Below are 24,221 nucleotides of genomic sequence, written 5' to 3'. Positions count from 1 at the left end.
CGCACATATATCTGGCTTCTAAGCAAAATTTGGGAGACAATACACTTTTAAATAAAATCAATATACTATGTGCCTTAAAAAAAAACATCTTCCTATTTAAACTTCTCAGAAGGCTTTATTCTAAAATAGTCTGAAGTATCCGATCTTTACATAAACTTCAGACTAATTTAAGCCTTGAATTTTACCATCTTCTGCAGTTTATTCTGCAATCTATTGCTTTAACTTGAGCAAAAGGTCAAATACTCAAAACAAACTTAACATGACTTGGCAATTGTCCATGGCATTCTGGTTTCTAAGGTAACAACATCATCACTATTCTTCCTAACAATAAAATATATACATATATAGAAAAAGATAGATAGATAAAGATGCTATACTTAGTTATGCTTTGCTTATACTTTTTTTTTTTCTGGTTTGTTTCTCATTTCAAAGTGTGTGACATCATAAGTGCTGGGACTTTTGTTATTTGAACCAAGACTTTTCCACGCACGAGAGAATGGCGCTGGATTTTGAATATTCTAATGCATCAAGGAGATTATAAATGAAATCAGGTAGGACATGTAGAGATGTAGAGGTTTAATTTGAAAGAGTGCTGTATCACATGCATTTACACAAACATACAGTATGTCTGTGCTTGGAAATATAGGGTAACTTCATAAGTAAGTGCATAAAAGTGGAGACAAGAGGGCTAGAAATGACAAAACTAGATCATGAAGCGAAAGATGCCAATAAACCCTTCCTAAGGTTTTTCTGCCTTTCCACAGAGATCTAACTAGTCAGAAAATTGAATTTTTGTTTCTTGGCTTCAGTAGACAAGTCCATTACTTAAAAATCCAGAAACAGACCAGCCAACAGAGTAAGAATTCAGAAGATTAATAGATCCGATTCTGTTGAAACTCATACGAAATGGAAAACAACTCACCCTAGCTCATGCGAAGAAAAGAAAGCCCAGCTTTGCTTCTTAGATCATTGCAATTTATTTGCTATAAAATGAGACTAAAAAAATCTTTAGAAACTGACTATTACAGAAAGACTAATCCCATAAATGGATACAGCTCGATTACACAAAATTTGGAAGAGTAAGTCAAAATACTACAGAATCAGAAAAATCATTAGGCTAGATCAGGGTAATTTCATTCCATACTACCATATTCTAAGTCAACATTTACTTGGACTACTAGTGAAAATCCAAAGAACAGCAGCCAAGAGTGGCCTAGAAAGTAAGACTTTAGAAGACTGAAAAACCTTGTTAGTCAAAAGAAATGAAACCTCAAGGTAGAGGTATTGGTTTTGAATACCTAAAAGATGGCTGCAAAGAGAATAATCTGTTCTGTGCGTCCAGTACAGGCAGTATATGAATGGCATTAACATGAACAAAGGATATTTGAAGTTAGGCATTAGGGGGAAGTTTCAGAGTATAAAGGTCGCTGAATCTCCACAGGGCTCTCTTCCCCCCCCTCGTTTTAAAAGCAAATTATGATTTCAGAAATTCTGCAGTCAATCCTTTCCCATGCTGAACTAGACGGCCTGTTGAGGTTCCTGCTAACCAACGTTCAATACTCTTTTGGTAGTTCTCATTTGCTTGTGTAGCAGTGTATGGACCTAACACAATGCAACTACAATTTACGAAACAGAAATTTCAACATATCTGTTTTGAACAAAAAGAATAGCTCGGTTCTCTGGAATCCATTTCAAATTTGCGAGCCCCAAAAGGACAGTAAAGGAAATCTGAACAAGAGCAAATTAAAGTTACGCAAAGATAAAAACAACCAAAACAATATGGTGTTGACTGACCACCTAATTTAATAAAACTTCAAGGAGTAAGTAATTCAATTACTTAGCAACTGTTATTGAACAGTATCTCTGCTTTGAAAAATGGACTGTAAGACACACTACAGTTAAGTCACCCTTTCCCAACGGAGTGTCGATGTAAGTTGCCAGAGGCATCTGGAGATGTACAAACTAAGATGGAAGTGTGTAAGGCTACACGATCAAACTCCGGGAAAGAAAAGTTTCGTTTCCCAGAAACAAAATAAATGAACTTTAAGTTAGTGTTTGTCAGATTCTAAAATGTAATGACCTGTGATAATTTTAGATCTGTCCCCTTCTTCCCATCTCTTCCTGAACAGCTTACTCTTAACAGGTACACAAAGATGTACTTGCTCTACAGGAGTATTTTGGAAGTACTGCATAGGTTTTCAAGGGACTCAAGCACATTGGATATAACATTCTTGCTTCTGAGAGTTTAGAAATGTATCTCTTAAAAATCTGAATCTGAATTTAGCCTATCAATTTCAAGAGAACTTCCTGTGTTCAGAAGTTAGTAATGAAAAAAAGAGAGGGGAAAAAAGTTAAATCAAATAAAAGGAGATTACAGGATCTAGATCACTTTAGAAACTGTCTGGCCAACTCCTACGAAAGAGAACACAACTGTTAAGTTCTCTCTGCTCCCTCTCAGTGGGAACGCTGGTTTTCTTTAGCTGATTTTTCTAGCCTTCTCTAGGAGGAAAATCTGTCATTGGAACACAAAAGGCAGCAAGAGCTAACCGTGCTATACTAGCTCATCATAACAAAATGCAAGTAATCCAAGAAACAATGGCTAACTCAATTAGCCACATGCACAAAGTAGGAAAGAAAACGCTCTTAACAGGTATGACAGAGTTCTACCAGACTGGAATAGTTTTATGGATTTCCAAAACATGTAGAAATACTGCCATCACTATGAGGATTCTGAGCGCATAACAGAAAAATACAGTCTTACACAGTCCTTCTAGAAACCCTGAAGTGGAGTACTCGAATGAATTAAAAAGCTAGGACATCTACTAGACCATTCTTTAAAAGCGCCAGTCTGGACTTGGAGTGGTACTACCCTGTTACAGCAGTAGTTACAAGGAACTGGGAACACATCTATTACTAAATCTGCAGTGTATGGTCTACCTCAAATGCTGCCAATGTCTGAAAATGAAGCAGCTACCTCAGCTTAGCCCATAAACTAAGAATATAAAAGCCATTAATGTAAACAGACTCCATTATAGGAATGAAAATAGAAATGGTTCACTGCCCCAACTACACATAAGAGTAAGAGGAGTTCAATCTCTCATGTGTAATCCCTATGTCAGTCCTTGGTTATGAACTGCAATTTTATGTAAACTGACTATCAAGTGAAAAGAAGGAGGAGTAATAAATGAAGATTCATTTGGCTATTAAGTAGACTATATGAGACATGTACTGCATGGTTAAAAAAAAATAAATCAACAAGCAGGAAACTCAGAGAGGTAATCACTATATTTAAGTAAGTTTTCAACTACTTCTGTTATTACAGATGTCCCTTGAAAGGTATTTTTCTTCATTTCTCATAGTTGCCTACATAAAGAAAAAGGATTTGACTAGGTAAAGGATATTATAACTGAAAGTAACTTCAAGACCCGGGCTGTGAAAGAAAAGCAGTGGAAAAAAAAAATGTAAACCGTTGGACAACATGGACAGAAATACCTCAAAATTTCATGTGTCTTGAAAAAAATCCTCTTTTCCACCCACCCTCTGTTTTTTTATAAATTAATAAATCCCTTCAGTACTAGTTTTGATCTTCTACCCTAAACACCTTGAAATAGCGGAAGCTGCAAAGCTCAGAACACGCTGATATTAAATCTTCAGGCAAGCTGCCCTTTTGTTACTGCTAATCATACAGCAAATATGACAGCTCTATTTCTGTATCTGCATTACTCAGAATTTAAAAACGAGTAAGGAAATTTCCTGCAGGTTTTGGTTATGCAGGAATTTCCTGCAGGGTGGTTTGTTGTTTTGTTTGGGGTTTTGTTCCCCCCCCCCAGCAAAGATGCTGAACTTGAGGACAAGCTTATGTTTCTTTTCAGGGTTTTTCTTTAAGCTAGGCTACCTAGTTGAAACAAGACTAGGCAAATAACAAGCTACATGGACTGATATTTTTCAAAGATGATCTTATGAAGGAAGAAGCTACCAACAAGGAAGGTGTGGAAGGATGGAAGAAAGTCCTATTAAAGAAAAGAAAATCAGGCTCAGCCTTGAAAAGTTACATGCATTTTACGATTAGTCAGTCTTTTATTAAATAGTATTCATTGACTTGGTGCAGTATTTTCTAAAGGTTGACCTAGTTACCGTCAAAACAGACAGCTGTGCTCCAAAAACTTAATTCCCTCTCTCTCCAGTAAAAAAAGTCAAAAACCAAAGACATCTCTTAAGGAGGTCAGTCCAGCTACAGGAACAGGTGGAAAAACTGAAGAAGGGACACTGAAAACCAAAGCTCTGAAGAGACAATTCCCTTTTTGGCACCTAATCCACAAGGGAACATACATGAAGCCCTGAACTGACAAACTGACAAAAATTCCTTACTTAACCTTGCCCAGGACTAAATGCAGTTTTGGTAAGTGGTCAGAAAGTCAATTCACTCTACGCTCAGAAAACACATTCCTTGCATCATTTCCAAAGCAATTCGAGTATTTGAAAAACAAATGAGTCCTGTTAAGATTCTTTCACTTAGTATTTTTTTGCTTTATAGTTTATTCATTATTTCCATGTAATTCTTATTACTAGAAACGAGTTAGAATCATGAAGCACGCTATTATTTACCCTCAGCCTTCTTGTAGGCTAAAATCCAGGAGCTACGAATGATAAAGACATACTGTTTTCCTCGAAGTACAGAAGTATGAGATGCTAACTCCGAATCAAAAGAAGAAAGACAAATGTAATCAGAAAGATACATTTTCATATTATAAAGTTATTGTAAACAGAAAAAAAAAAATCCATGAGAAAAGTTGAGGAAAGTCTGGATATGGATGAGTAGAAGTAGGGTGATCTTGAAGTTCCTTGACAGATGACATTTAACACTTGAATTGTTCTGTAGTGACAGGTGTTTTATAAATAAACTCAAAACGTGCACTGTGATATTAAGAGTTAAAGCTCTGACTTTTGTACATACATTTATTCACACACCTACAGTGCTTAAAACAACACTCTTGTAACACATTTTTCTTCTTCCATCAAGTGATGTCCGCAGGCAGTCTTCAAAACTGACTAATCTTGGCATGAAGAGGACTTTTTTTTCTTAAATCTGCTTTTCTCCCTTTGGTTGACATCATCAGAACTCTCATTTTAAAGGCCCAGTTCATCTGACAGTCCTGGTATCAAATTAAAGCAGCTATAAAGAGGACACGATGAAGCATATGTTTATATTTCCTTCTTCTGAAATGTATTTTAAAATGCTGGCTGTGAGTGTAATTAAATTGTTGTTCAAAAACAAGAGAGATAAATATGTTATCTGACCAGACAGGATTGATGTACAGAAACGTCAAGTTAATTTTCAGTTTAGCTTTAGTTGAGGAGGTTGTTTTTATTATTTCAATCTAACCACAATTTGTTGTTTTGAGAAGTTCACTGAAGGAAGGAGAAAATCTGAGGCAAGCTCTCAAAAAATATGCAAGACACTTCTACTATGATTAAGTTATAGAAAGTAAAAAAACCAAAACAAATAAAACAAAACTTAGAATTGTTTAAATATAACTACCTTCATGTAAGAAAGATTTACTTCAAGATAACTTACAAAATTTACTTAGAAGGATCTGTAGAAAGAAAAGATAAACACTTGTGCTTCTTGCATTGAATTATAAATTATACTGAATTTAGTTAGAAAGAACTTGATTCTAAATTGTTCCAATTGTTCATATTTTTTATACTTATTGGAGGAAAAAAGCAAGTACATTTCTGTCTTTAACATAGAAATACATTTGAAATACGCTATCTTCCACTTATAATGTCACATACCTTGAAAAACAAAACAAATGTTTGCTACAAAAAGTCAACAGTAAATTTTTTTGAAAAAAACATTCATAGATGTAAAAAAAAAATCCCCTAAATGTTTAATTTTAAATAGTGATTACATCACCTACAGCTTACTGTGTTTTTGTTAATGCCATGCGACAATCTAAGAAAATAAACCACAGTTTTCGTATATCAATGTAATATCTGTTAAAAAATACTGATCTCAACTTATCTATTGTTAGTTTACAAATAAAAATGTAGATAAATGTAAATTAGGGTAAGCAAAGCATGCAAATCTATAGATTCTATATCTGAATTCCTAGATTAGCATTAAAACCAATCACCGCAACAAATACCTCAACAGTATGCCTTGTGTGCAGAAAGGAAGCGATACTGAACATTCAATGCCACAACTGTAAGGTTTTCGGAGAAGCACCTGTGGCAGTTTCAGCAGTTTCTATATGGAATGCTCCCCCTTTCTAGGATTACTTGAAAAAATCAAGTCAATTCGAATTACGTAGCTGTAAAACATTGACATGTGTAGTTTTTACAGTTTCAGAATCTTCTGTTTGATTTAAACGGGCAATGGTGCATAAACAGGAAACTTATACCATAAGGGATCACATATTTGCAGGCAACATTAAGATTAAAAGTTACATTAACATACATGAAGTGCTGTAGCACATTATTCAATATGTAAGCCATTATCATGTGACCACCTTAACAACAAGATACTAAGCCTTTTATGCCTTTAAAGCATTATTACTTTCATCCTGAAACCAATTTGTCAGTTCTTCACTGAAATTTATATAGAATGGATTAAAATTACCGGTCAACTCATGGCTTCAATTACTTTAAATTTAGTAGGCTGTATCTCAAAAGAATTAGTAACTATTCCTATACAAAAATTAGCAGATACAAGGATTAAAACAAAACAAAAGAAGAAAGAGAAAAAAAAGATCAGAACACTAAAACGCCCACAGTGAGAAAAAAAACGTTTCCTATATAAACATCAGTATACTAGTCTAAAATTTCTAAAGCAAAATAATTTTAAAATACTGAACTTTAAGTGTTTTAACCCTTTGGTGTCCAAATACAAAAGTTGCGAAATAGTTTCAAACTTTTTTTTTCCAGATACCAGGAGAAAAATACTCTTAACTAAACAGACGTGTGTCACTGCTGGGGATAGCTATAAAAATTCATGCTAGAATTACATACTGGGCATCTACAAAAGCGCAAGTTGGTGCCAAGTTTTTATTTCACAACAAAACATGTGGCAGCTGAAATTATTTCACGACTTTTAAAAACAACGGTGGAGTTTCTCAGAACAGCCTCCAAAATCATAGCAAGGCGAATATACTGGAAAGAAGGAAGCTCTTCTTTGTGAAGCCACTTTTTTCACATCAAAATCAAGGTTCTCTACGAATTATGCAGCTATAATCAGCTCCTAGATACTTCAACTCATGACTGAGCAAATGCTGGCAGAAGAAAGAGTTCATTAACCATGGTAGGCAACATTAGGATTACTACAAGCATCACCATCAGGTGGTGATTTATTGCTGTACCTGTATTCCAATTTATGCTTTAAGGAAGACCTCAAACAGTGGACTTTGATTTTTCATTCTCTCTTGTAAAAGTGATTCATATTTCCAAGTAAACTTTTGCCTGAATAATATAGGTCTATCTGACTTTGCCTGGTATCAGCAATCAACAATATTTTTAAATTCATATCCGATTATGTAAGAAGTGATTCCTAAACACAACTCACAAAAGGAAGGTATGAAAGACTGTGGTAACTCTTAAAACAACAGTCTGGTTGCAATACAGCATAACAGAAAAGATCTTCCCTATTAAAAGGAAAGTAAGTATTTCCCAGATCACTAGCAAAAATGAATTCCAAATAAGCACCTTTTTAGTACTGCAGCCACTTTAACTCCAAAGACAATATAAGAGAGTTACTTAGCCAGCCAGCTTTACGAAAATGAAAACTATCATTGCTGCTGCTATCATATTTCTAGAAACAGACCAGGAACTGCAGATAGTTGCTTACAATAAGGAAAGCATTATGGAAGACTATTAAGGAAAGGTTCAGTGCAAACTCTTGACTTGAAAAGATAAACAGCCTTGCAACGCAGATTCTGTCAAGATGTCTTCTAGTAGTAAATAAAATCACGTTATTTCTCCTCAACATACCAACCGAAAACCAATGATAGACTAGAACTAGAAAAATTAAGAAAGCAAGCTTCTCTCAAATGTGCCAAGCACAGAAGAAACTTCAAGAGATTTAGTACAAGAAGTATGGACAGCAAGAGCTTGGGAATGAAACTAAAGAAGAGGTAAATGAATTTTAAAGTATTTTTGTGCCAAAAGGGGGAAAAAAAATCAAGAATGAAAGGACTAAAGGTATTAGATGGATTCATTATTTTCCCATAACAGGCATGGAGAGGGAGACTATCAAACGACACAAAATTTTAGTTTTTGTGACAAAAATAACTTGATGTTCTTACTCAAGCAGACAGAGGATCTTTCGGATTAAGAAACCACTGAAGTGCATAAGACCACTTTAAATGAGCTTCACAAAAGAGTTTTTTAACCTAGATTTTTCTCCATTTAAAAGAAAAATTTATCTACCATGTATGAGCAACATCAAGCAAAATACAAGAAGGAAACAGAAGAGTAACGTTTTCCCTAAGTGACAGCTGCCAAAGCTCTTCCAGGGTTTGTGAAGCCACCATGCAATGAGATATATTTTGTAACCTGTAGCACATGACACACATTATAAAACTTTTTCTGGCCAACCTGAGCATGTTCTGGGCCATGCCACAACTGCTTCATGTTTTTTGTCCAGGTTCAAAGGTACTAGTTGAACTATGATCAACTTTACTGAAAAGACACAAACTAGAATAGCAAACGAAATCCAAATCAACACAGCAGAAGGTAGAGCAGACGTGTTGCAAGTAACAATTCTCTCATCGCATATCCAGTCAAAAAGTATCAGCAGATCAAGCACAGCACCCGTACAGATCATCACCACCATCGATGTCTGGACTAACTATCAGAACTAATCAGACTATTGTATTTGGGAACACACTGCACCCTTGTTTCTTCCACTGTATCTAACTTGTGCTCTGGCCAAGTTCCACTTCATAACACTTTGGTTTCTCCACCTGACTTCACCGCACCCAGGTTTCTGTTGCCAGTAACAGCATATCTTGCAGAAAAAAATAACCTATCTGAAGGGAAGCTGCACAGTGAACATTAGCACAGTACTGTATGTGAAGGCAGATCACTCCAAACAAAAAATCCTAACATTCCTGTCAGAAATCTGAGCTATCCTCATTTAAAAGTCTTGGTAACACTACTATGTTCCTTATCCAGCTCTTTTGGACTGAAGAAAAGCAGAGAAACCAGTCCTATAAATCACAAAGGTTTGCCACTAATGAATAAGCTCCCCTATCAAGCTGACCCATATCCTGTGAACTTCCTTTATGTTCCAGAAAGGTCACAAAATATCACTCCTTTAACAAAGGATTTAACTTTATTCATAAAAAGTACAACCTCTCACATTCTTCCCTATTTCTGAACTGATGTCAGTAACTACTGTTGTTATTCCATCCCCACTAAGAATAATCCACTCTCAAACCGAACAGGAACTCAGCGGTAAGAGTTCGCCTCAGCTTCCTGCAATTATTCAGAAGAGCTGTAACTGAAAACTACCCTGTTCCATCCTGGTTTACTGTAAGACTGAGCCTCTCTCTTCCACCTTTTGATATATCACTTATCCATGCATTTATGTTCTGCGTCAGTATTTCCAAACCTTTCCTTCAGACTAAACCCAAATTACCGCCTTACTTCATGGTCACAACCTCCTAGAAACCACGTTAAGTTCTTCTACAACAATGGCAATCAAGCGTGAAACCAAACATGGAAGAAATTAGCAAGCTTTACTTGTAGTTATTTTGCAGGAGAATTAAGAGTTTCACCACTGAAATGTACAAACCACTTTGACTTTGCCTTTCCATAAGAATGTACGTTAAGCGGGGAAGGAAGAATGGATTCCAACACCTGTAGCCTCCATACTGCAGAATGGTCACTACAAGACGACTACAGTGACGGCCCTTAAAATGCTTGTTATATACAATGATAAAATGCTTATTATATACAATGAAAGAAGAACAGCCACATTTTTTCCTCAACTATACTGCACTGTCTAATAATGCAACAACAGTAGTTAATCCAGCAATTTAACTGCTCTCTGGAGAGCAATCGAGTTTGCAAAAAGAATCGTGTATGAAGTAGTCTGAGTTTGAAAAGTACCAAACAGATTATATAAATATTAATATACTAATTAACAGATAAGAACCACTCGGTTGAAAAAGCACCTAAATCCTATTCCTAAACAAATAATCAGTAAGAACCCAAAGCATTATTCTCAAGATGAGGTTAATGACCATAAGAAAGTAGGATGTTGATTCTTCTACACTGAATCAATGTAGCAGTACAGCTTCTGAAGTAAAAAGATGACATAGTAATGGCACTTCACAAGTACATTAACACCAGAAATGGACTGCAGTTCAATATTAGAAGTTTGGTAGTTAAGTTAGCTAGGTAAGAAAAACACACAATGTTAAAAATCTACAGGTATCTGCTAAGATTTTAAGAAATCAGGAAGAAATCCAGAAACTAATGGAGGACATCTCTGAACCCTGAGGCCCTTCAAGAGAATAGGCCATGTTAAATTTCCCCTCCAGACTGAAAAGGAACTGAGGGTTTACGACACAAAGGAATGGCTGATTTCTGCGTTATCATCATGAATTCTACACATCACTCTTCCTCTGTCTCTTCACTAAAGGTGACTGAATTTCAGAAAGTCAAGAAGTCTCAAAAGTACAAATGAGAAGAACAAAAGCTGAGATATCACAGGAGTGATCATAATTAAAATGTGAAACAGACTTCAAACAGAAATGTATGACAAGAATTTCACAAAGGGCTAATCTAGCAGCACTAAAAAAATTCACATTCGACCGATTTCCGTTATGGAGGATGGAGAGCAGTTGTGAAGAAGAAAAAAGAAATTAATGATGCTTTTTTTTAAACAACACAATGCAGTTCGTGACACACAAATTTGCAAAGAAGAATTAAAATTAAGCCACTGCCAAAGAATGTGAATAAAGTTTTTGCTGAAAAACTAAATACCAGAGATAGAACATTTCTGGCATTATAGGAGGAGTGAATTTACACATTCAAATGAATGCAAGACAGCTTTAATGAGAAAGCGGCTGAAGCGTCTGCCTAAACTAGATCAACATCACGATATGAATCTATCATCTGGTAGAAACAGATGTACTGGTATATTTATCCCAGCATGTCAGTTATTCTCCCCGAACCTGGAGACCAGAGTATAAGAAACCAGAAAGGAAAGCATCTCTTCGGGGTCTTGTAGCATCCAATCACGGTATACAAATCAATTTAAAAAAAAAAACTTAAGATTTCTGGCAGGGAAATAAAAAAGCTTTCCTATGCTACTATTGAAGCATTTTGATCAACAAAACTCTGAAGCAAGCAAGTACTTGTGTTCAATTGGATGGATGCATACCAAGCCACATCCTGTCCCACAAGTTACACTTCTCTTTATCCCAGGATAATACAGTGTTTGAAACTCCTCTCCTAGCTCTAAATCAAGTCACTAAGGAATACACAACTGTTCAAATGACAGTTGCAGAAGAATTTTTATTCAGAAATAAGTGGACACAATGCACAAATGACCTGCATGAAAACAGACATGAAACCGGAAGAAGTTCAAATCAGTATAATTAACAGCTGCATCTGCTTATTGTTTTTTTTAATTCAACACTGTCCTGTGTTTATAGCTGAATTTTATCTTTATAGATACGCTGTGATGCAATCTATGAAACTATATTAACACCCAGCATTTCAAAAAATAGCGTAAAAGAGCAAAACAAAACATGGCACCAAGAAGGCTTTTCCTCCATAAAGAGCTGTGGACACTTGTTTGTCACCATGATAAATAATACACAATTAACCATACAGAAATTGCATAATTATGCTTTTTAGTGAAAATCCAGCAGTTATTATGGATACTTTAAAAGGTACTATCCACATTAAAAAGTCAGTTACACAGCAAACCTTTTCACTCATATGAGGACATTGTGACCACCTGCTTCCCCCTCTTCAAGGGTCCATGAATACCATAGTTAGTGGAGCAACCATTTTTATGGCTGTAGGACATACTGTGCACAGAATATGCTTCAGCTAAAATGAGAAGGTAAATACCACAAAAAAAATCAAAATATTTTCACTAGGGTACAATTATTATTTTTTAATATTATTAAAAATTTACACAGGAATAGAGACCCAAATTCTCTCTCATCAATTAGGAAAACAATGCAACAACTTCACGAAATTTAGAGACTGCAACATACTGTATTTCTCTGTCAAAGCAATACACTAACAAGCCTGAAATAAAGTAAACTAAAACAATTCGAGTGAGGCAATTTTATTCAAACTAAAATTTTTACTTTTATCCTTATTGGACTATTTGTCAATATTCTTTGGCTTCCAATATAACCAAAGGAGTGAATAAAGTAGAAATACAGTAAACACTGGTATCAAAGATTACACTAGTCCAAGTACTTAATTTTAACAGCAGTATTTCAATAATCCCTCATTAATAAAAAATACATTTCTTGCAATATTACACTACTGATTACTAGTGTTCGTGTAATAATGAAATCTTAACATCCCTGTTCTACTTTCTGTAAAAAAAATAGGGATGGTGCAATACTTGATGTATACTATAAATATCAGGTATAAGCAGTATATTTGACTATTTGCAGTCACAAGCGATATTCTCTGCACCTTCACCTAACTAGACTTTGATACCGTAACTATATGAAGAAATAAAGAAAAAATTGGATTAGAAGATCTAATCCCCATTTAAAAAGGCCATATTCATGATCAGTACAGATCTGTACTTTAGTTCTAGTTAGTGCTTAGTTCTGTATTTAATAAAATTCTTGCTTGGTCCTATATAGTCAGTTATTATTTCAGTTAATATATACAAATTAGAACTCAAATATGTGGATAAAATCCCTCTCCTTTTCTTCTAACTGAAGCCATAAAATAAAGGAATCAAAACTTTCAGAGCATCTACATTTTCAAGATGTTACAAAAATCATGAAATCAACATAACCATTAGAGATATGGGGCCAGTTTTCAAACCCAGATAACCCAAAATTAATCGATGTCAAGAGCATATACGTGGATTTGGCCTAATTTAACATACTGAGCCTGGAAGCTAGATTTTATGGAAAAAAATCCTCACCCCAATCAGGCAATAGCCAGCTCGCTCAGTTGACAGGGCCAAGTCCTGACCCTCTAAATGACTAAACATGGGTTGCCCACCAGCCTATTCCCTTTGCATCCCTGATTTTACCATTTCCTGGAGAGGATCTGGTATTTAATTACCTATAGAACTTGTGACAAGTCTATCCTACTGAAACACAGATGGAATTCTAAGTTAGAAAACTGAGAATTCAAATTATTTCCTGTTCACTAAAACTGCTATAAACCTACGCTACTTCTGCTGCAAATAGCTTTGGTCAAAGGCAGATACTGCTCTCCAAGTTTTACAGAAATGTTTTGCCTATGGCTTGCAAATACGATGTTTAAGAAGCAAGATTTTAGTTCTGTAAGTTAGAGTTGCAGCCACATCTCCAACCCCAGTTACTCAGCTACTTATTTTGAAAGTCCTATGGATGTAACACGTCCTCTTCTTTACATCATACTCTTAACTCACTCATTTCACATTGTTTATGCAGTTCCACAACTTCTCTTTTGATTGGATACTTTGTAAAAATCACAAGATTACATACTAATTGATGATGATAATTAAGGTTTGCTCAATTCCACAGTAAATTTAAATCCAAGTTTATCTTAAGATATCTGAAAGTGAGTGCAAAATGGGAATTTATAAATTTAAGACTGATTTCATGAACTTGTCAATAACTGAGACAGCTGCCTAAGTTATTTCAGTGTCATTTTTCTATGAAGCGATCTCTTCATATAAAGCAATTTGTTCATTACTATTAACTTAAAAGGTACTATATTTCCTGAATACTCTATGATACCATTGAAAGAGTTAAATTTTATGGTAGATTTATCAGGGCAGCATTACAAAAACAGTAAGATGGAAACCAAAGGGTAAAACAAGAAATTAACTACATGATTCTTACTTCACTTACAACTTAAGTTTCATATTGCAGGTTAAAATACAGTAACTAGTTACCATTTAAGATAATAATGCTAGTTCTAATTAAAACAAATTGCTAAAGTATTTACATTATTATAAGCCATAGAGCTTATACTCAACATTTCTAGGTGAAAACTGCATCCATTTTGTCCATGCTGTAAGTTGCAAAAGTTTGTGAGATTTTCTGAATGTTTTTGCAGTACATAAACCTTTAAAGAAAAAAGTTAACACGGCAAATACACAATATACTAACAAACAGTATTAAACTAATGGCTAAGAGTGTGTGAGAGGCTATTTTGCACATAATGTTGCTTTTGCATTGTTTTCTGTATTTATTCACCGGTGCAAGGTGTAAATTTGTTGTAAAAAATAACTACACGCTAGATAAAGTGTACAATTTGGGGTCATCTGACAGAAGAGTGATAAATACTTTAATATATCAGATATAAATGCAATACTAATGTAGCACACTGGTATCAGTTAAGTAAAATAAACTTTATTACTAGACACGCAAAACATCTTGGGCAGCATTACAGTTGAACATGTCTAGCTGTCTTTTAATCAGGTGTCTGCTGTTTTGACTTTTCTTTCTGACATTAGTATCTATGTTTACTGGTCTAAGTTAGTTAACTAAACACACAACAATCAACAACAAAAAAAATACCTCACTTACTCTATTTGCGCACCATGAGCCACAAGGGCACTTATGGAATCCATACTACCAGACCGTGCTGCTTTATGAATAGGAGTTTCACCAACATAATCCTGTAAAGACAAACTACATTTTGTCAAGCATAATCTTACTAAAAATTAAAATCTTATTTTTAAATTACTCACTTTAATTAAGAAACAGATATATAAAAGCAGCATTTATTAGCTAGCAAATGCATCAGATACTTTATTATTATTTTAAAGTTTGCAGTAGGCTGTCACGTACATTAGATATTTAACAAGAAATAACACTAAGGGCATCTAACTCACAAGGTAAGCCTTATCCAATAACTAGGTAATCAGCAGGCATATTCAGAAAAACTTGTTAAACCCCCCTGCAACATACCACTATAACAAGTTACTCTAACACTTTTATTTCCTAGCACTTTTGTTTCCCAAGATGTCGGACTGAGCAAGCCATCTTGAATTCAGAAGCAGCATGGCCAAGTTTGTGGGCCTATACTGCTTTCAGATCTTGCTGACACACTTACGCAGTACTGCACTGCACCATAAATACTCACCAGGTGAGGAATATGTATGCATAACTCTACTGTAATATAAGCATGCCCGGAGTTCACAGGCCAGCTCTCTCCTGGGACATACACATTGACTCATGTCCTATACGCTTTTCTTTTCCGACTATCTTTATCCATTTACGTTCCATTATTGTAAACCAGCACGTCCAATCATTTAATCTTTTCATATTATGTGCAAACATACTGGGAGTAGTGTACTGCTTTTCAGACAACTCCCCTCTACAAACTATCTTCACAGATAACAGGAAGAATCTGCAGCAATTTTACAAATGCAACTGGCAAGCAGCAGGTAAATACCATGATCTACAGGCTGCAGATGAAATTCAGTACTTGCAATTAACCATTAGTATTAAGAACCACAGAGAAGAATCTGTAATGAAATATGGCCTTGAAGTACCAAGTAAATATTCAGCTACTGGTTTGTTATGTGATTTAATTATCACAGTCCTCAACACTTCCAATGCATAGCAAGTTTTTTCCTTTCTTCCCCATCCTCTTTCTTTCTCTCCAAATTTTTGACAGACTTCACTTGTCTGCTCCACTGATATTAAACATGTACTAACTGTATGCGCCTAATTTTTGATTCCACATTCCTTTTATTAAAATACCAACACTAGCTATTAAAGTAACACAGCACCTTTACTGACTTGCGTCTTCATACACAACGGTATGAAATACATCAGGTACTTTAGTTCACACCTAACCCTACGGTACTGGTTATGCTTTAGCTCTAATTGAAATGTGAATATATTCAAAATACGATCATACTACCATCTTGATAGATAGAAGGTAGCAAGTGTTTTAAATTGTCTGCCAAGCTTCTGAGAAATTAAATCACATCTTTTAGACCATGTAAATATAACTTGAAGATTAATTTTGGATTATATACTCTCTATTTTCTACTTGCCAATTTTATTTCATGATAAAATATTTTTATAACAAGTCACAAATTCACTGAGGGTAAGCCAGTTTACCAGTGCTTAAGACATATATTCAGCCAAACAGTGAACCACCTAGCACCCCCAGCAGGGAACAATAACGGTACCAGACAAAGTTTACCTTCTTATAAACTAAGGAAAATTGCTGAGGCCGATACAAAGTTTGGGGACAGAAAAGAGCAGAAAACTCCTTGGAGTCCTAAGTGATTAGAAAACAGCTACACAGCCCTTCTTCCAAAATGGCTGTCTGTAGCTGATGAATAGAAGACTGCTTTTCAATGAAGTGTATATAGTTTCTCCTATTTATAACTTTTTCTTGAAGTTTCAGGAAGACAGTGGTGTTTAACAGAGGACACAATTTTATTAACTGTCATACGTGGAAATTCATTTGGCACTTATTTACCCAGGAAGGTTTTCTTCATCGTGTAATACATTTTCCCATCATGGAAGCTGTCTTCGATTCATCATTTTGTTAGTGTTTCCTTTCCCCCCTACCTTTTGTTAAAGAGGTAAAAGTGTAGAAAAGAAGTGATTTGCCTCTTTTGTTCAGCATTAGTATTTATAGTCCCAACCCTAACTTAAAAAATAATAATTCAATATAAGGTTCAGTTCAGGGAAAGGCAGCTCAACTAGCCATGCATATGACAAAAATCTTTACTAGCCCCACAAACCTAGCATGTTGCCCCACAAAAAGATCTAGAGAACTTAACTATGAAGTATTGCTGTGGGGAAACGCTCAAAGGATGAAAGAAGACCTTTGCAAAAGGACTCCTCACCACTGCATTACAAGAATAAGCTAAGCTCATAGCAGCCAACAATCCTGTCACCAACAACCAGAAAAATGTTAGTATCTCAGAAGAGAATGTATGTCTTGAGAAAGGCTTCTTTCAGCCACTGGCCCAGAAAAGCGTGTCTCTTCTCTACAGCTAAGGAACTGAGAAAATACTTCAGAGAATGACAAGACTATATAGATTTAGATTTTTATAGCATTCGTTTTAATTATGGCACCTAAGTTTCAGTCATCACTAATGTTATCTTCTTTTGAAGTTCTCCTATGGGACCAAATCTATTTGCACTGAAATAGTTTCTGAAATAGTCTCCTAGCTCTACGAAGAAGAAATTCTCTCTGGGTTATGAGCTAGACTGAAAGGCGGGAGGGGGAATCTCCCACTGAAAAATGGCTTTAAAGTTTACTTGTTTTTCAACACATCCAAAATCATGCATAAAGAGGAAAATAAAGTACTCTATGAGGCTCAGAACAATTCTGTTTTGATTCAACAATTGGAATGGATGGCACCAAACAGAAAAAGCAATTTAACAGAGATTTTTCCAAGTAGCTTCCGCGAACAGTCTGGGGTCTAGATTGCTAGCACATTTTCATGCATAAGACACCTCTTCCCTATCTCTTTTTTGGCTATGTGGAGCAAACTGAATTATTTTATTTTGAGGGGCTCTACAAATTCCTAATTATCCTTGATAATACCTCACAATCCTTCGAATTGTTCACAGTTCCCGTATGTGCTTCAGTCTGACATAATCCCTTCTGTAATAATATTCCAGGAAGGGAAACATCAATAACTTGTACTGGCTGCTTCATATCTAGAGCAGAACTTTTCAGGGTCCCATTCACCCTTCTAATGTAACGCTGCACCAACAGCCCAAACTTGTCTCACAATCCAGAAGTTGCATTGTAAAAAAAAAAAGAGCAGGAAGACCAATTAGGTTTTATTAATTTAGCATTCAAGATAACACAAGTTTCTTTGCTTCTGTGAAGACTAAGTATTTTATGTACAGTGCTGAAGAATGACAAAGAGAGTCATGAGGCATCACAGGCACATTTATTTTTTGCAACTCCCTGCCGCTGTCAAATGTCTTCCTCATTTCCCTTGGAGGAGCACGACTATACTTTTGCAAAGACACGGGCAGTCTTCTCCAGCTTGGGGTCATGACTAGATTACCTTTGACTTCTATTTCATTTTACTGAGTAAGCATCTAGTTTCCTTCCTTATTCTCTTTTTATTTATGTGGCTGAAGAGTCTTTTGCTTTTTTGGCTTAAATTTTCTCAGTACATCTATCTCAGCTTGATTAATCAGTTTGCATTTCCTCACTATGCTGCTTAACCTCAAAAGACATTTCCTCTACTGATTAAATATTTTTCTCAAACTCTCTGCTTATTCCCAGGCCTCTTTTAGATGTGGGGTTTTTTTTTAGTTCAGTCCAAAGCCATTTTTACTCTATTTTCCTGCTTTCTGTCTTTTTGGGATCCAAATTTCTGTTGGCTTTAGGATCTTCGTTGAACTTAGAGCAAGTTTCCCATTTTGTTCTCCAAGTTCCAAGTCCCTGGATATGATTCAGTTAATTTCACTCACTGGTACCTTTACACCCCTGTCATTTAAAAAAAAAAAAAGTTACTTACCTGTAAGTATTTCTTTTTAAAACAAAAAGCCCCCATGCACATTTACACTGAAAGCTTTCAACTATGTGTACTGGTCTTGTCTGGGATAGAGTTAGTTTTCTTCATATTAGCTGGTATGGTGCTATGTTTCGGATTTGTGACCAAAGCAGTGTTGATAACACACCAGCGTTTTAGCTGAGTGGGCTGGGGGTGCAAAAGGAGCTGGGAGGTGACACAACTGGGACCGCTGACCCAAACTGACCAGAGGAGTATCCCATACCATATGACATGATGCTCAGCAAAAAAAGCTGGGGGGGTGGAGTTTGCCAGGGCTGTCATTGCCTGGGGACTGGCTGGGCATCAGTCAGCTAGTGGTGAGCAATTGTGGGATTTTTTTGGTTGAGGTGTGGGGTTTTCAAAAATTTTTTTATCATCACTTGATTTTCTTGGGTTTGTTTTTGTTTCCTTTTTTACCTATTAAATTGTCTTTACCTCCACCCACGAGTTTTCTCACTTTTTCCTTCCGATTCTCTCCCTCAAGCCACCGGGGGGGTGGGGGTGTGTGTAGAGCAAAATGAGCAAGTGGCTGTGTGGTGTTTAGGTGCCTACCGGTGTTAAACCACAACACTACACACTTGTAAAATGCTTCTAGTATAGATATCTGACTAAGACACAGAAGCACTATTTTACCTGACAACAAATAAAAACTAACTCCATTCCTTAACTCAACTGACTGAATTTCAAGTTCTATCAGCTAATCACATTTCCACAAGCTGTTCCAATTTCTTAGACCCAGCACCCTACCCTTTCTGAAGCCAAGAAGTAGAAGCTGGAGAATATTGAGCATTTTTTTCCTCATTCTTTGCTGAAAATGCTTTGAATTCATGATGGTTTCTCCTGAATTTTGAGTACAGATGAGAACCGATGGAATATTTTTATCTGGATTTAGTCCAAATTGTTGTTTAAAATACAAAACTGTAACATACCAGAGGAATGAGTGTTTTCTTCCTCCCCACCAAGGATAACAGCATGTTTACAGTTCTTGCTAGCATGGGTAGTCTAACCCTCCTAAATCTATCTGCCATCACTGCCACATGATGGTAACTGGGCTGGATGAAAAATAAGTTGGCATCACCTGTAAGGATGCAGTATTTCTTATCCCTTAAGACAGGCCACACAAAACTGGTTTTTTGGCCTATCAACACAGGCAACATACAACAGAATGTTTACTATGCTAAGGCTAGAGGGAAAATATATTTAAATGAAGTAATAGGCTTTTTTAATCAAAAGTACGTCACACTGTTACAGTGAACTAGAGCAGGCAGGTAGATGAATGCAGGTCTTGAGTCACATTATTAAGAACTATTAGCAGGCACTGCCCACTGAAGGAAAAAAATAAATAACAGGACTTCCTCTTGAGTCCACTGCTGGGCAGGTCATTGCTTGACACTTCAGCTTTCTCCTGTGAATTTTTATGGTGATCCTGGGGGGGGAAGAACTGCCCACCGATCATAAAGAGAGAGAGATGGTTCTAGCCAGCACATACAGTTATGTAACAGGGCTGGGCACCACAGGATATACTCACGGAACTTATCTGGGGAGCAAGGTACAGTTGGGACAAGCGGTTTTCAGCATTTGTCCTTCATAGCTGCTGCCTGAGAAATGTCCTGGGCAACTGTCACCAGCACTGAGATATGCATTTCCAAGTTTTCCTAAACTTCAGGGCAGGCAGCATGGGCTACAACACAATACCTCAGGGCAGATATGAGAAAGCGTGCATGCAAATTCTACTGAGTACCAGAGGTTTACGTTAAGACTGAGAGACTCGAGTGGATTCCTTTTCAGAAGCTATCCTTTTCTTTTTCCAGAGGTGATGGGTTAGTCTGTAGCCAATGACCAGGAGTCAGTTTGGAAGGAAAGTTTTACTAGTTTAAATATCAAGTATTCCCAGATCTTTCTCAGCATGTGTTTTGTATCCAGTGTCCATGGAACACTTGTCCTCACACAAGCATTAGCCAGTGACTATGTCTGTTTGAAGTACAGCATCAGTCAGCGAGCTGGAAGGAATAAACAAAATACACATCAGGAAATAGTGCTCCAAAAGCTCAAAAGTGTGGGTGGAAGCCCTAGATGATCACCTGAAAGTGCTTGGAAGTTAAATAAGGAACCAAGATCATTTATTAAGCAGTTCAAATCAAACAAGGATAGTAGAATTTGACTGCAATTCAATAAACAGCTGGAAGGAATTGGGGAGAGCAAAGCATGCATTATGCTTTACATAGCCATGTATGAAACACTCCAAATATCCGTGGGATGAGTTTGCTGCTATAGGTATCACCAAGGTACACGGTCTAGCTTTCAGTGCTCGTGCATGTGAAACCAGCGTGACTGACCAGTTGCATCCTAACAAAGACCTTAAGAGACTTTTTTGATTCTGCTACCATTTTAATTAACCAGCACTATCATTTTATTTATCATCAAACCAAATCTAAAATACCTCTTCTTGTATGTTCAACTAATATTTTGTGGGGGCAAAAAAGTTATTGCATTCAAGTGTAACTTGAGCCTACCATCAACAACATACAAGGCTTCCACAGTGTCAACTCTCAGTACTATCTATATTGGTGTCCTTTGCCTGTCAATACCCGAATCTGCCCTTAGAAGTCTACAGGATACTATCACCAGTATCTCATTTGAAAACTTGAGAACCACAGTACTCTTCCTCCTGTAGAGGACCACAGATCTATTATTTGGATTTGCTCTGGTGACACACCATCAATTTATAAAGACTCCTGAGTCACTGGCTAGTCTTGGTGACTTCTTTAAGCTGGAATGAGCTTCCTGTCTACTTTTAACTGCGTATCATACTGCCTTCTGCTTTCCTTTACAGTCATCTGCAATGTTGCCCTCAGCCCATGGAGAGATCTCTCTGTACTCTTCTCCTCTTCTTTTGGGGGCTAGCTGCTACTTTCTTCTTTGCTATAACCTTACTCACTAGATGTGATTTTTTTCCCCCATCACGTTCCAGGACAGCAAGCTTGTTCTTCAACTCCATTTCAACCTCACTGGTCAGTTCTTCTCTTTATCCTCATAGTTGGAAACTTTCATTCTTCTCATTCATTCATTTTCATTCATTCTTCTCTTCTCATTTAGCAGATATTTGTAAATCTTTATTCTGTGCATGCCATGTTTCCTCTCTAATCACCATTTCTTTACATTCTTACCTGGTCTCCAGATGCATTTATAGTTCTTGTATTTTCTCTTCTGAAGATTCTATCACTATGGAGCAATAACTTATTGCATAAGTTACTTTTGTCAGGTATCAAGGAGAAGATGCCATCTATAGCCTCTGCATCCAGTCACCTTCATTGTTTCTACAATTCTCCTGGTGTCTCACAGCTGTTCTCAATGCACCAGCCTTCTTTTCTGAAAACTCAACACAAACTTCCCCATTTCTTATTTTTGCATAGATTAAAAAAAAGAACCAAACTCTAAAAAATGCAAATGTTCAACTTCTTCAGCAGACTTAGCTTAACTCTACTGCATATAAAACAGAGTCTGGCCATTAAATATTTTAAGAAGAGTATGATGCAAGATTTAACAGACCAGACGTTTTACAGATGCTGTGCTATATTACAGCTTTTAGTAAATGCATATGCTGTAGTATTAATTACTCTCATAGAATATTATAAATAATAATTTTGAGTACTGCTATAAAGGCACACGTTATGCATGCCCAGCACATGTAATAGATCCATTCAGTACTGCAAGCATTTTCTCCAAAAGCATGATAGTTTTAAGCACTTGATTCTGTTACTGTACCAGAGTACAACAGTCCTTTACAGGAATTTTGCAATATTAATGCCCTCTCTGCTACCAAATAAATAGTTGTAATGGAAAATTATATATATAAAAAATTTTTTGAAAAAAAAATCAGCCATTCATTGCTAGTAAACTACATGTTTCTGATCTATTTGCAGGAAGTTACTAGAAAAGCTTTAAAAATAATCTAAAAGGGGAAACAGTATGAAACTAGATGCACCTTAAAATAAACCATGGCAGACCTTACTAGTTAGATGTATGACTAAATCATGAAGTACCACAAAGGTCTCATGGTTCTGTAAGTAGTGGTGAATTTTTCAATTCTTCGTGTATTGAATAAGTAAGATATTCCTCACTAGCCTTTCCCCTAAAGAGGCATTACAATATCAGAGTATTTGCTAATGCTGCCAACACCAGAGCAGCATACCATTTTGTTCAAGAAACAGCAAGATGTCAATTCCTAAAATAAATGTTCTCCAAACCTTTAGTGGCTTAAAGGACATTTATTAGTCCTATCTCTACTATAATGAAAAAGGTCTGTAACTGATAATTAAGTCATTTGACTTCAGCTGATGTTAAAAAAAAAATATCTGTATGTGAATGTAAGGATCATACATGTAGTAAAAAGGGACCAAGACACTCCTTCCAAAACTATATGCAGACATGAAATATGTGTGAATCCATACCTGTTTGTTTATGTTGGCCCCCACTTGAATCAACCAATTCAGGCACTGTGGATGTCCTCCAAAAGCAGCAATGTGGGCTGGTGTTTGAGCAAAACGTGTTGTACTGGCATTTACAGAAGCTCCAGCTCTTACTAACTGCATTAGGCACTCCAGCTTTAAAGACATGAGAGAATAAAACCAAAAATGTTACACAGATGTGCTATGACAATTAGCATGCGCTAAATAAATAAATACATAAAACCTAGAAAAGCTAAACTTACTAGTGAGACTACATGGATGCAAAACAAGAGAGAATATGAACATTAGGATTTTCCGCCTCCTCTGGCCATAGGCCATACCTGAAAAGTACTTAATTCTCACCCCCCAAACCAAATTCCAACATTTATTTTCAGGATGGGGGAAAAGAGGGCATAAATACCTCAGAGCTGACTACAGGAGCTATTTGGGTGCTGATGTGGGGGGGGGGGGGGGGGGAAGAGCTCTCATCCAGCAAAGCTGCAAACAATACTAAACAGACATTATTAGATAACGTTTACCAAAACAAGAGTGTTGTAGGAGATACATATGTGTTCTTGGGAGAGTTTAGAGGAAGGTAAATCAGAAAAACACAAGATTTTAAATTTCTTTAATGTTTCCTTAGAGTGACAGAAGCAGATTACTAATGAAAACTAATACTGTTAATACTATGCTAAATCTATAAAAGGAATAAATTCTTTTCACCGTTTTCCTGTTATTACAGTTGAAGAGCTGTTAAAAACAAAATAGGTTATGTTTGTGGCAATACTAAAAAAGAAAAGCTCTCTTTGTTTAAAAAAAAAAATGCAGCTTTGTCATACTCTATTCTGACTTTTCCCACCATACTAACCAGAAGTGTCAGATATCCAGCTACTGTTTTTAAGTGTTCATAACATCACATTTGTAGAAGCTAGGCAAACCACAGCCACGATGACCTCAATTTTCAAGAATAGTCAAAAAAATGCTCCTTTCCTGTCACACAGTAACATTGTCTTTTTGTTGACAGGAAAAGGGATGCACTATGCTAAAATAAACAGTTTAGTCTAGGCTTC

The 24,221-nt window shown here is 36.2% G+C and overlaps 1 protein-coding gene across 3 annotated transcripts in view; it reads right to left on the bottom strand.

Annotated features, from left to right (window-relative positions):
- ANKRD10 (ankyrin repeat domain 10) overlaps positions 1–23,319 on the bottom strand; it is a 32,167-nt gene extending 8,848 nt beyond the window's left edge. The window contains exons 1-3 of one of the 3 annotated variants that reach the window (XR_663543.1): positions 20,456–22,525; positions 14,739–14,830; positions 6,150–6,314 (exon numbers count right to left, since the gene is read on the bottom strand). Coding sequence is in view for 1 of the 3 variants with exons in the window: in XM_009322523.1 (XP_009320798.1) it covers positions 14,739–14,830; positions 23,155–23,319 (257 nt within the window). In the remaining 2 variants the exon portion in view is untranslated. Of the gene's footprint in view, positions 1–6,149; positions 6,315–14,738; positions 14,831–20,455; positions 22,526–23,154 lie in introns of those variants that run through there. The other 2 variants (XR_663544.1, XM_009322523.1) reach the window with 2 other exon arrangements.
- Positions 23,320–24,221: the final 902 nt, after the last annotated feature.

Source organism: Pygoscelis adeliae, unplaced genomic scaffold, assembly GCF_000699105.1.
Source record: "Pygoscelis adeliae isolate BGI_AS28 unplaced genomic scaffold, ASM69910v1 Scaffold424, whole genome shotgun sequence".
NCBI lineage: Eukaryota > Metazoa > Chordata > Aves > Sphenisciformes > Spheniscidae > Pygoscelis > Pygoscelis adeliae.
This window is presented reverse-complemented; position numbering and strand designations above follow the sequence as displayed.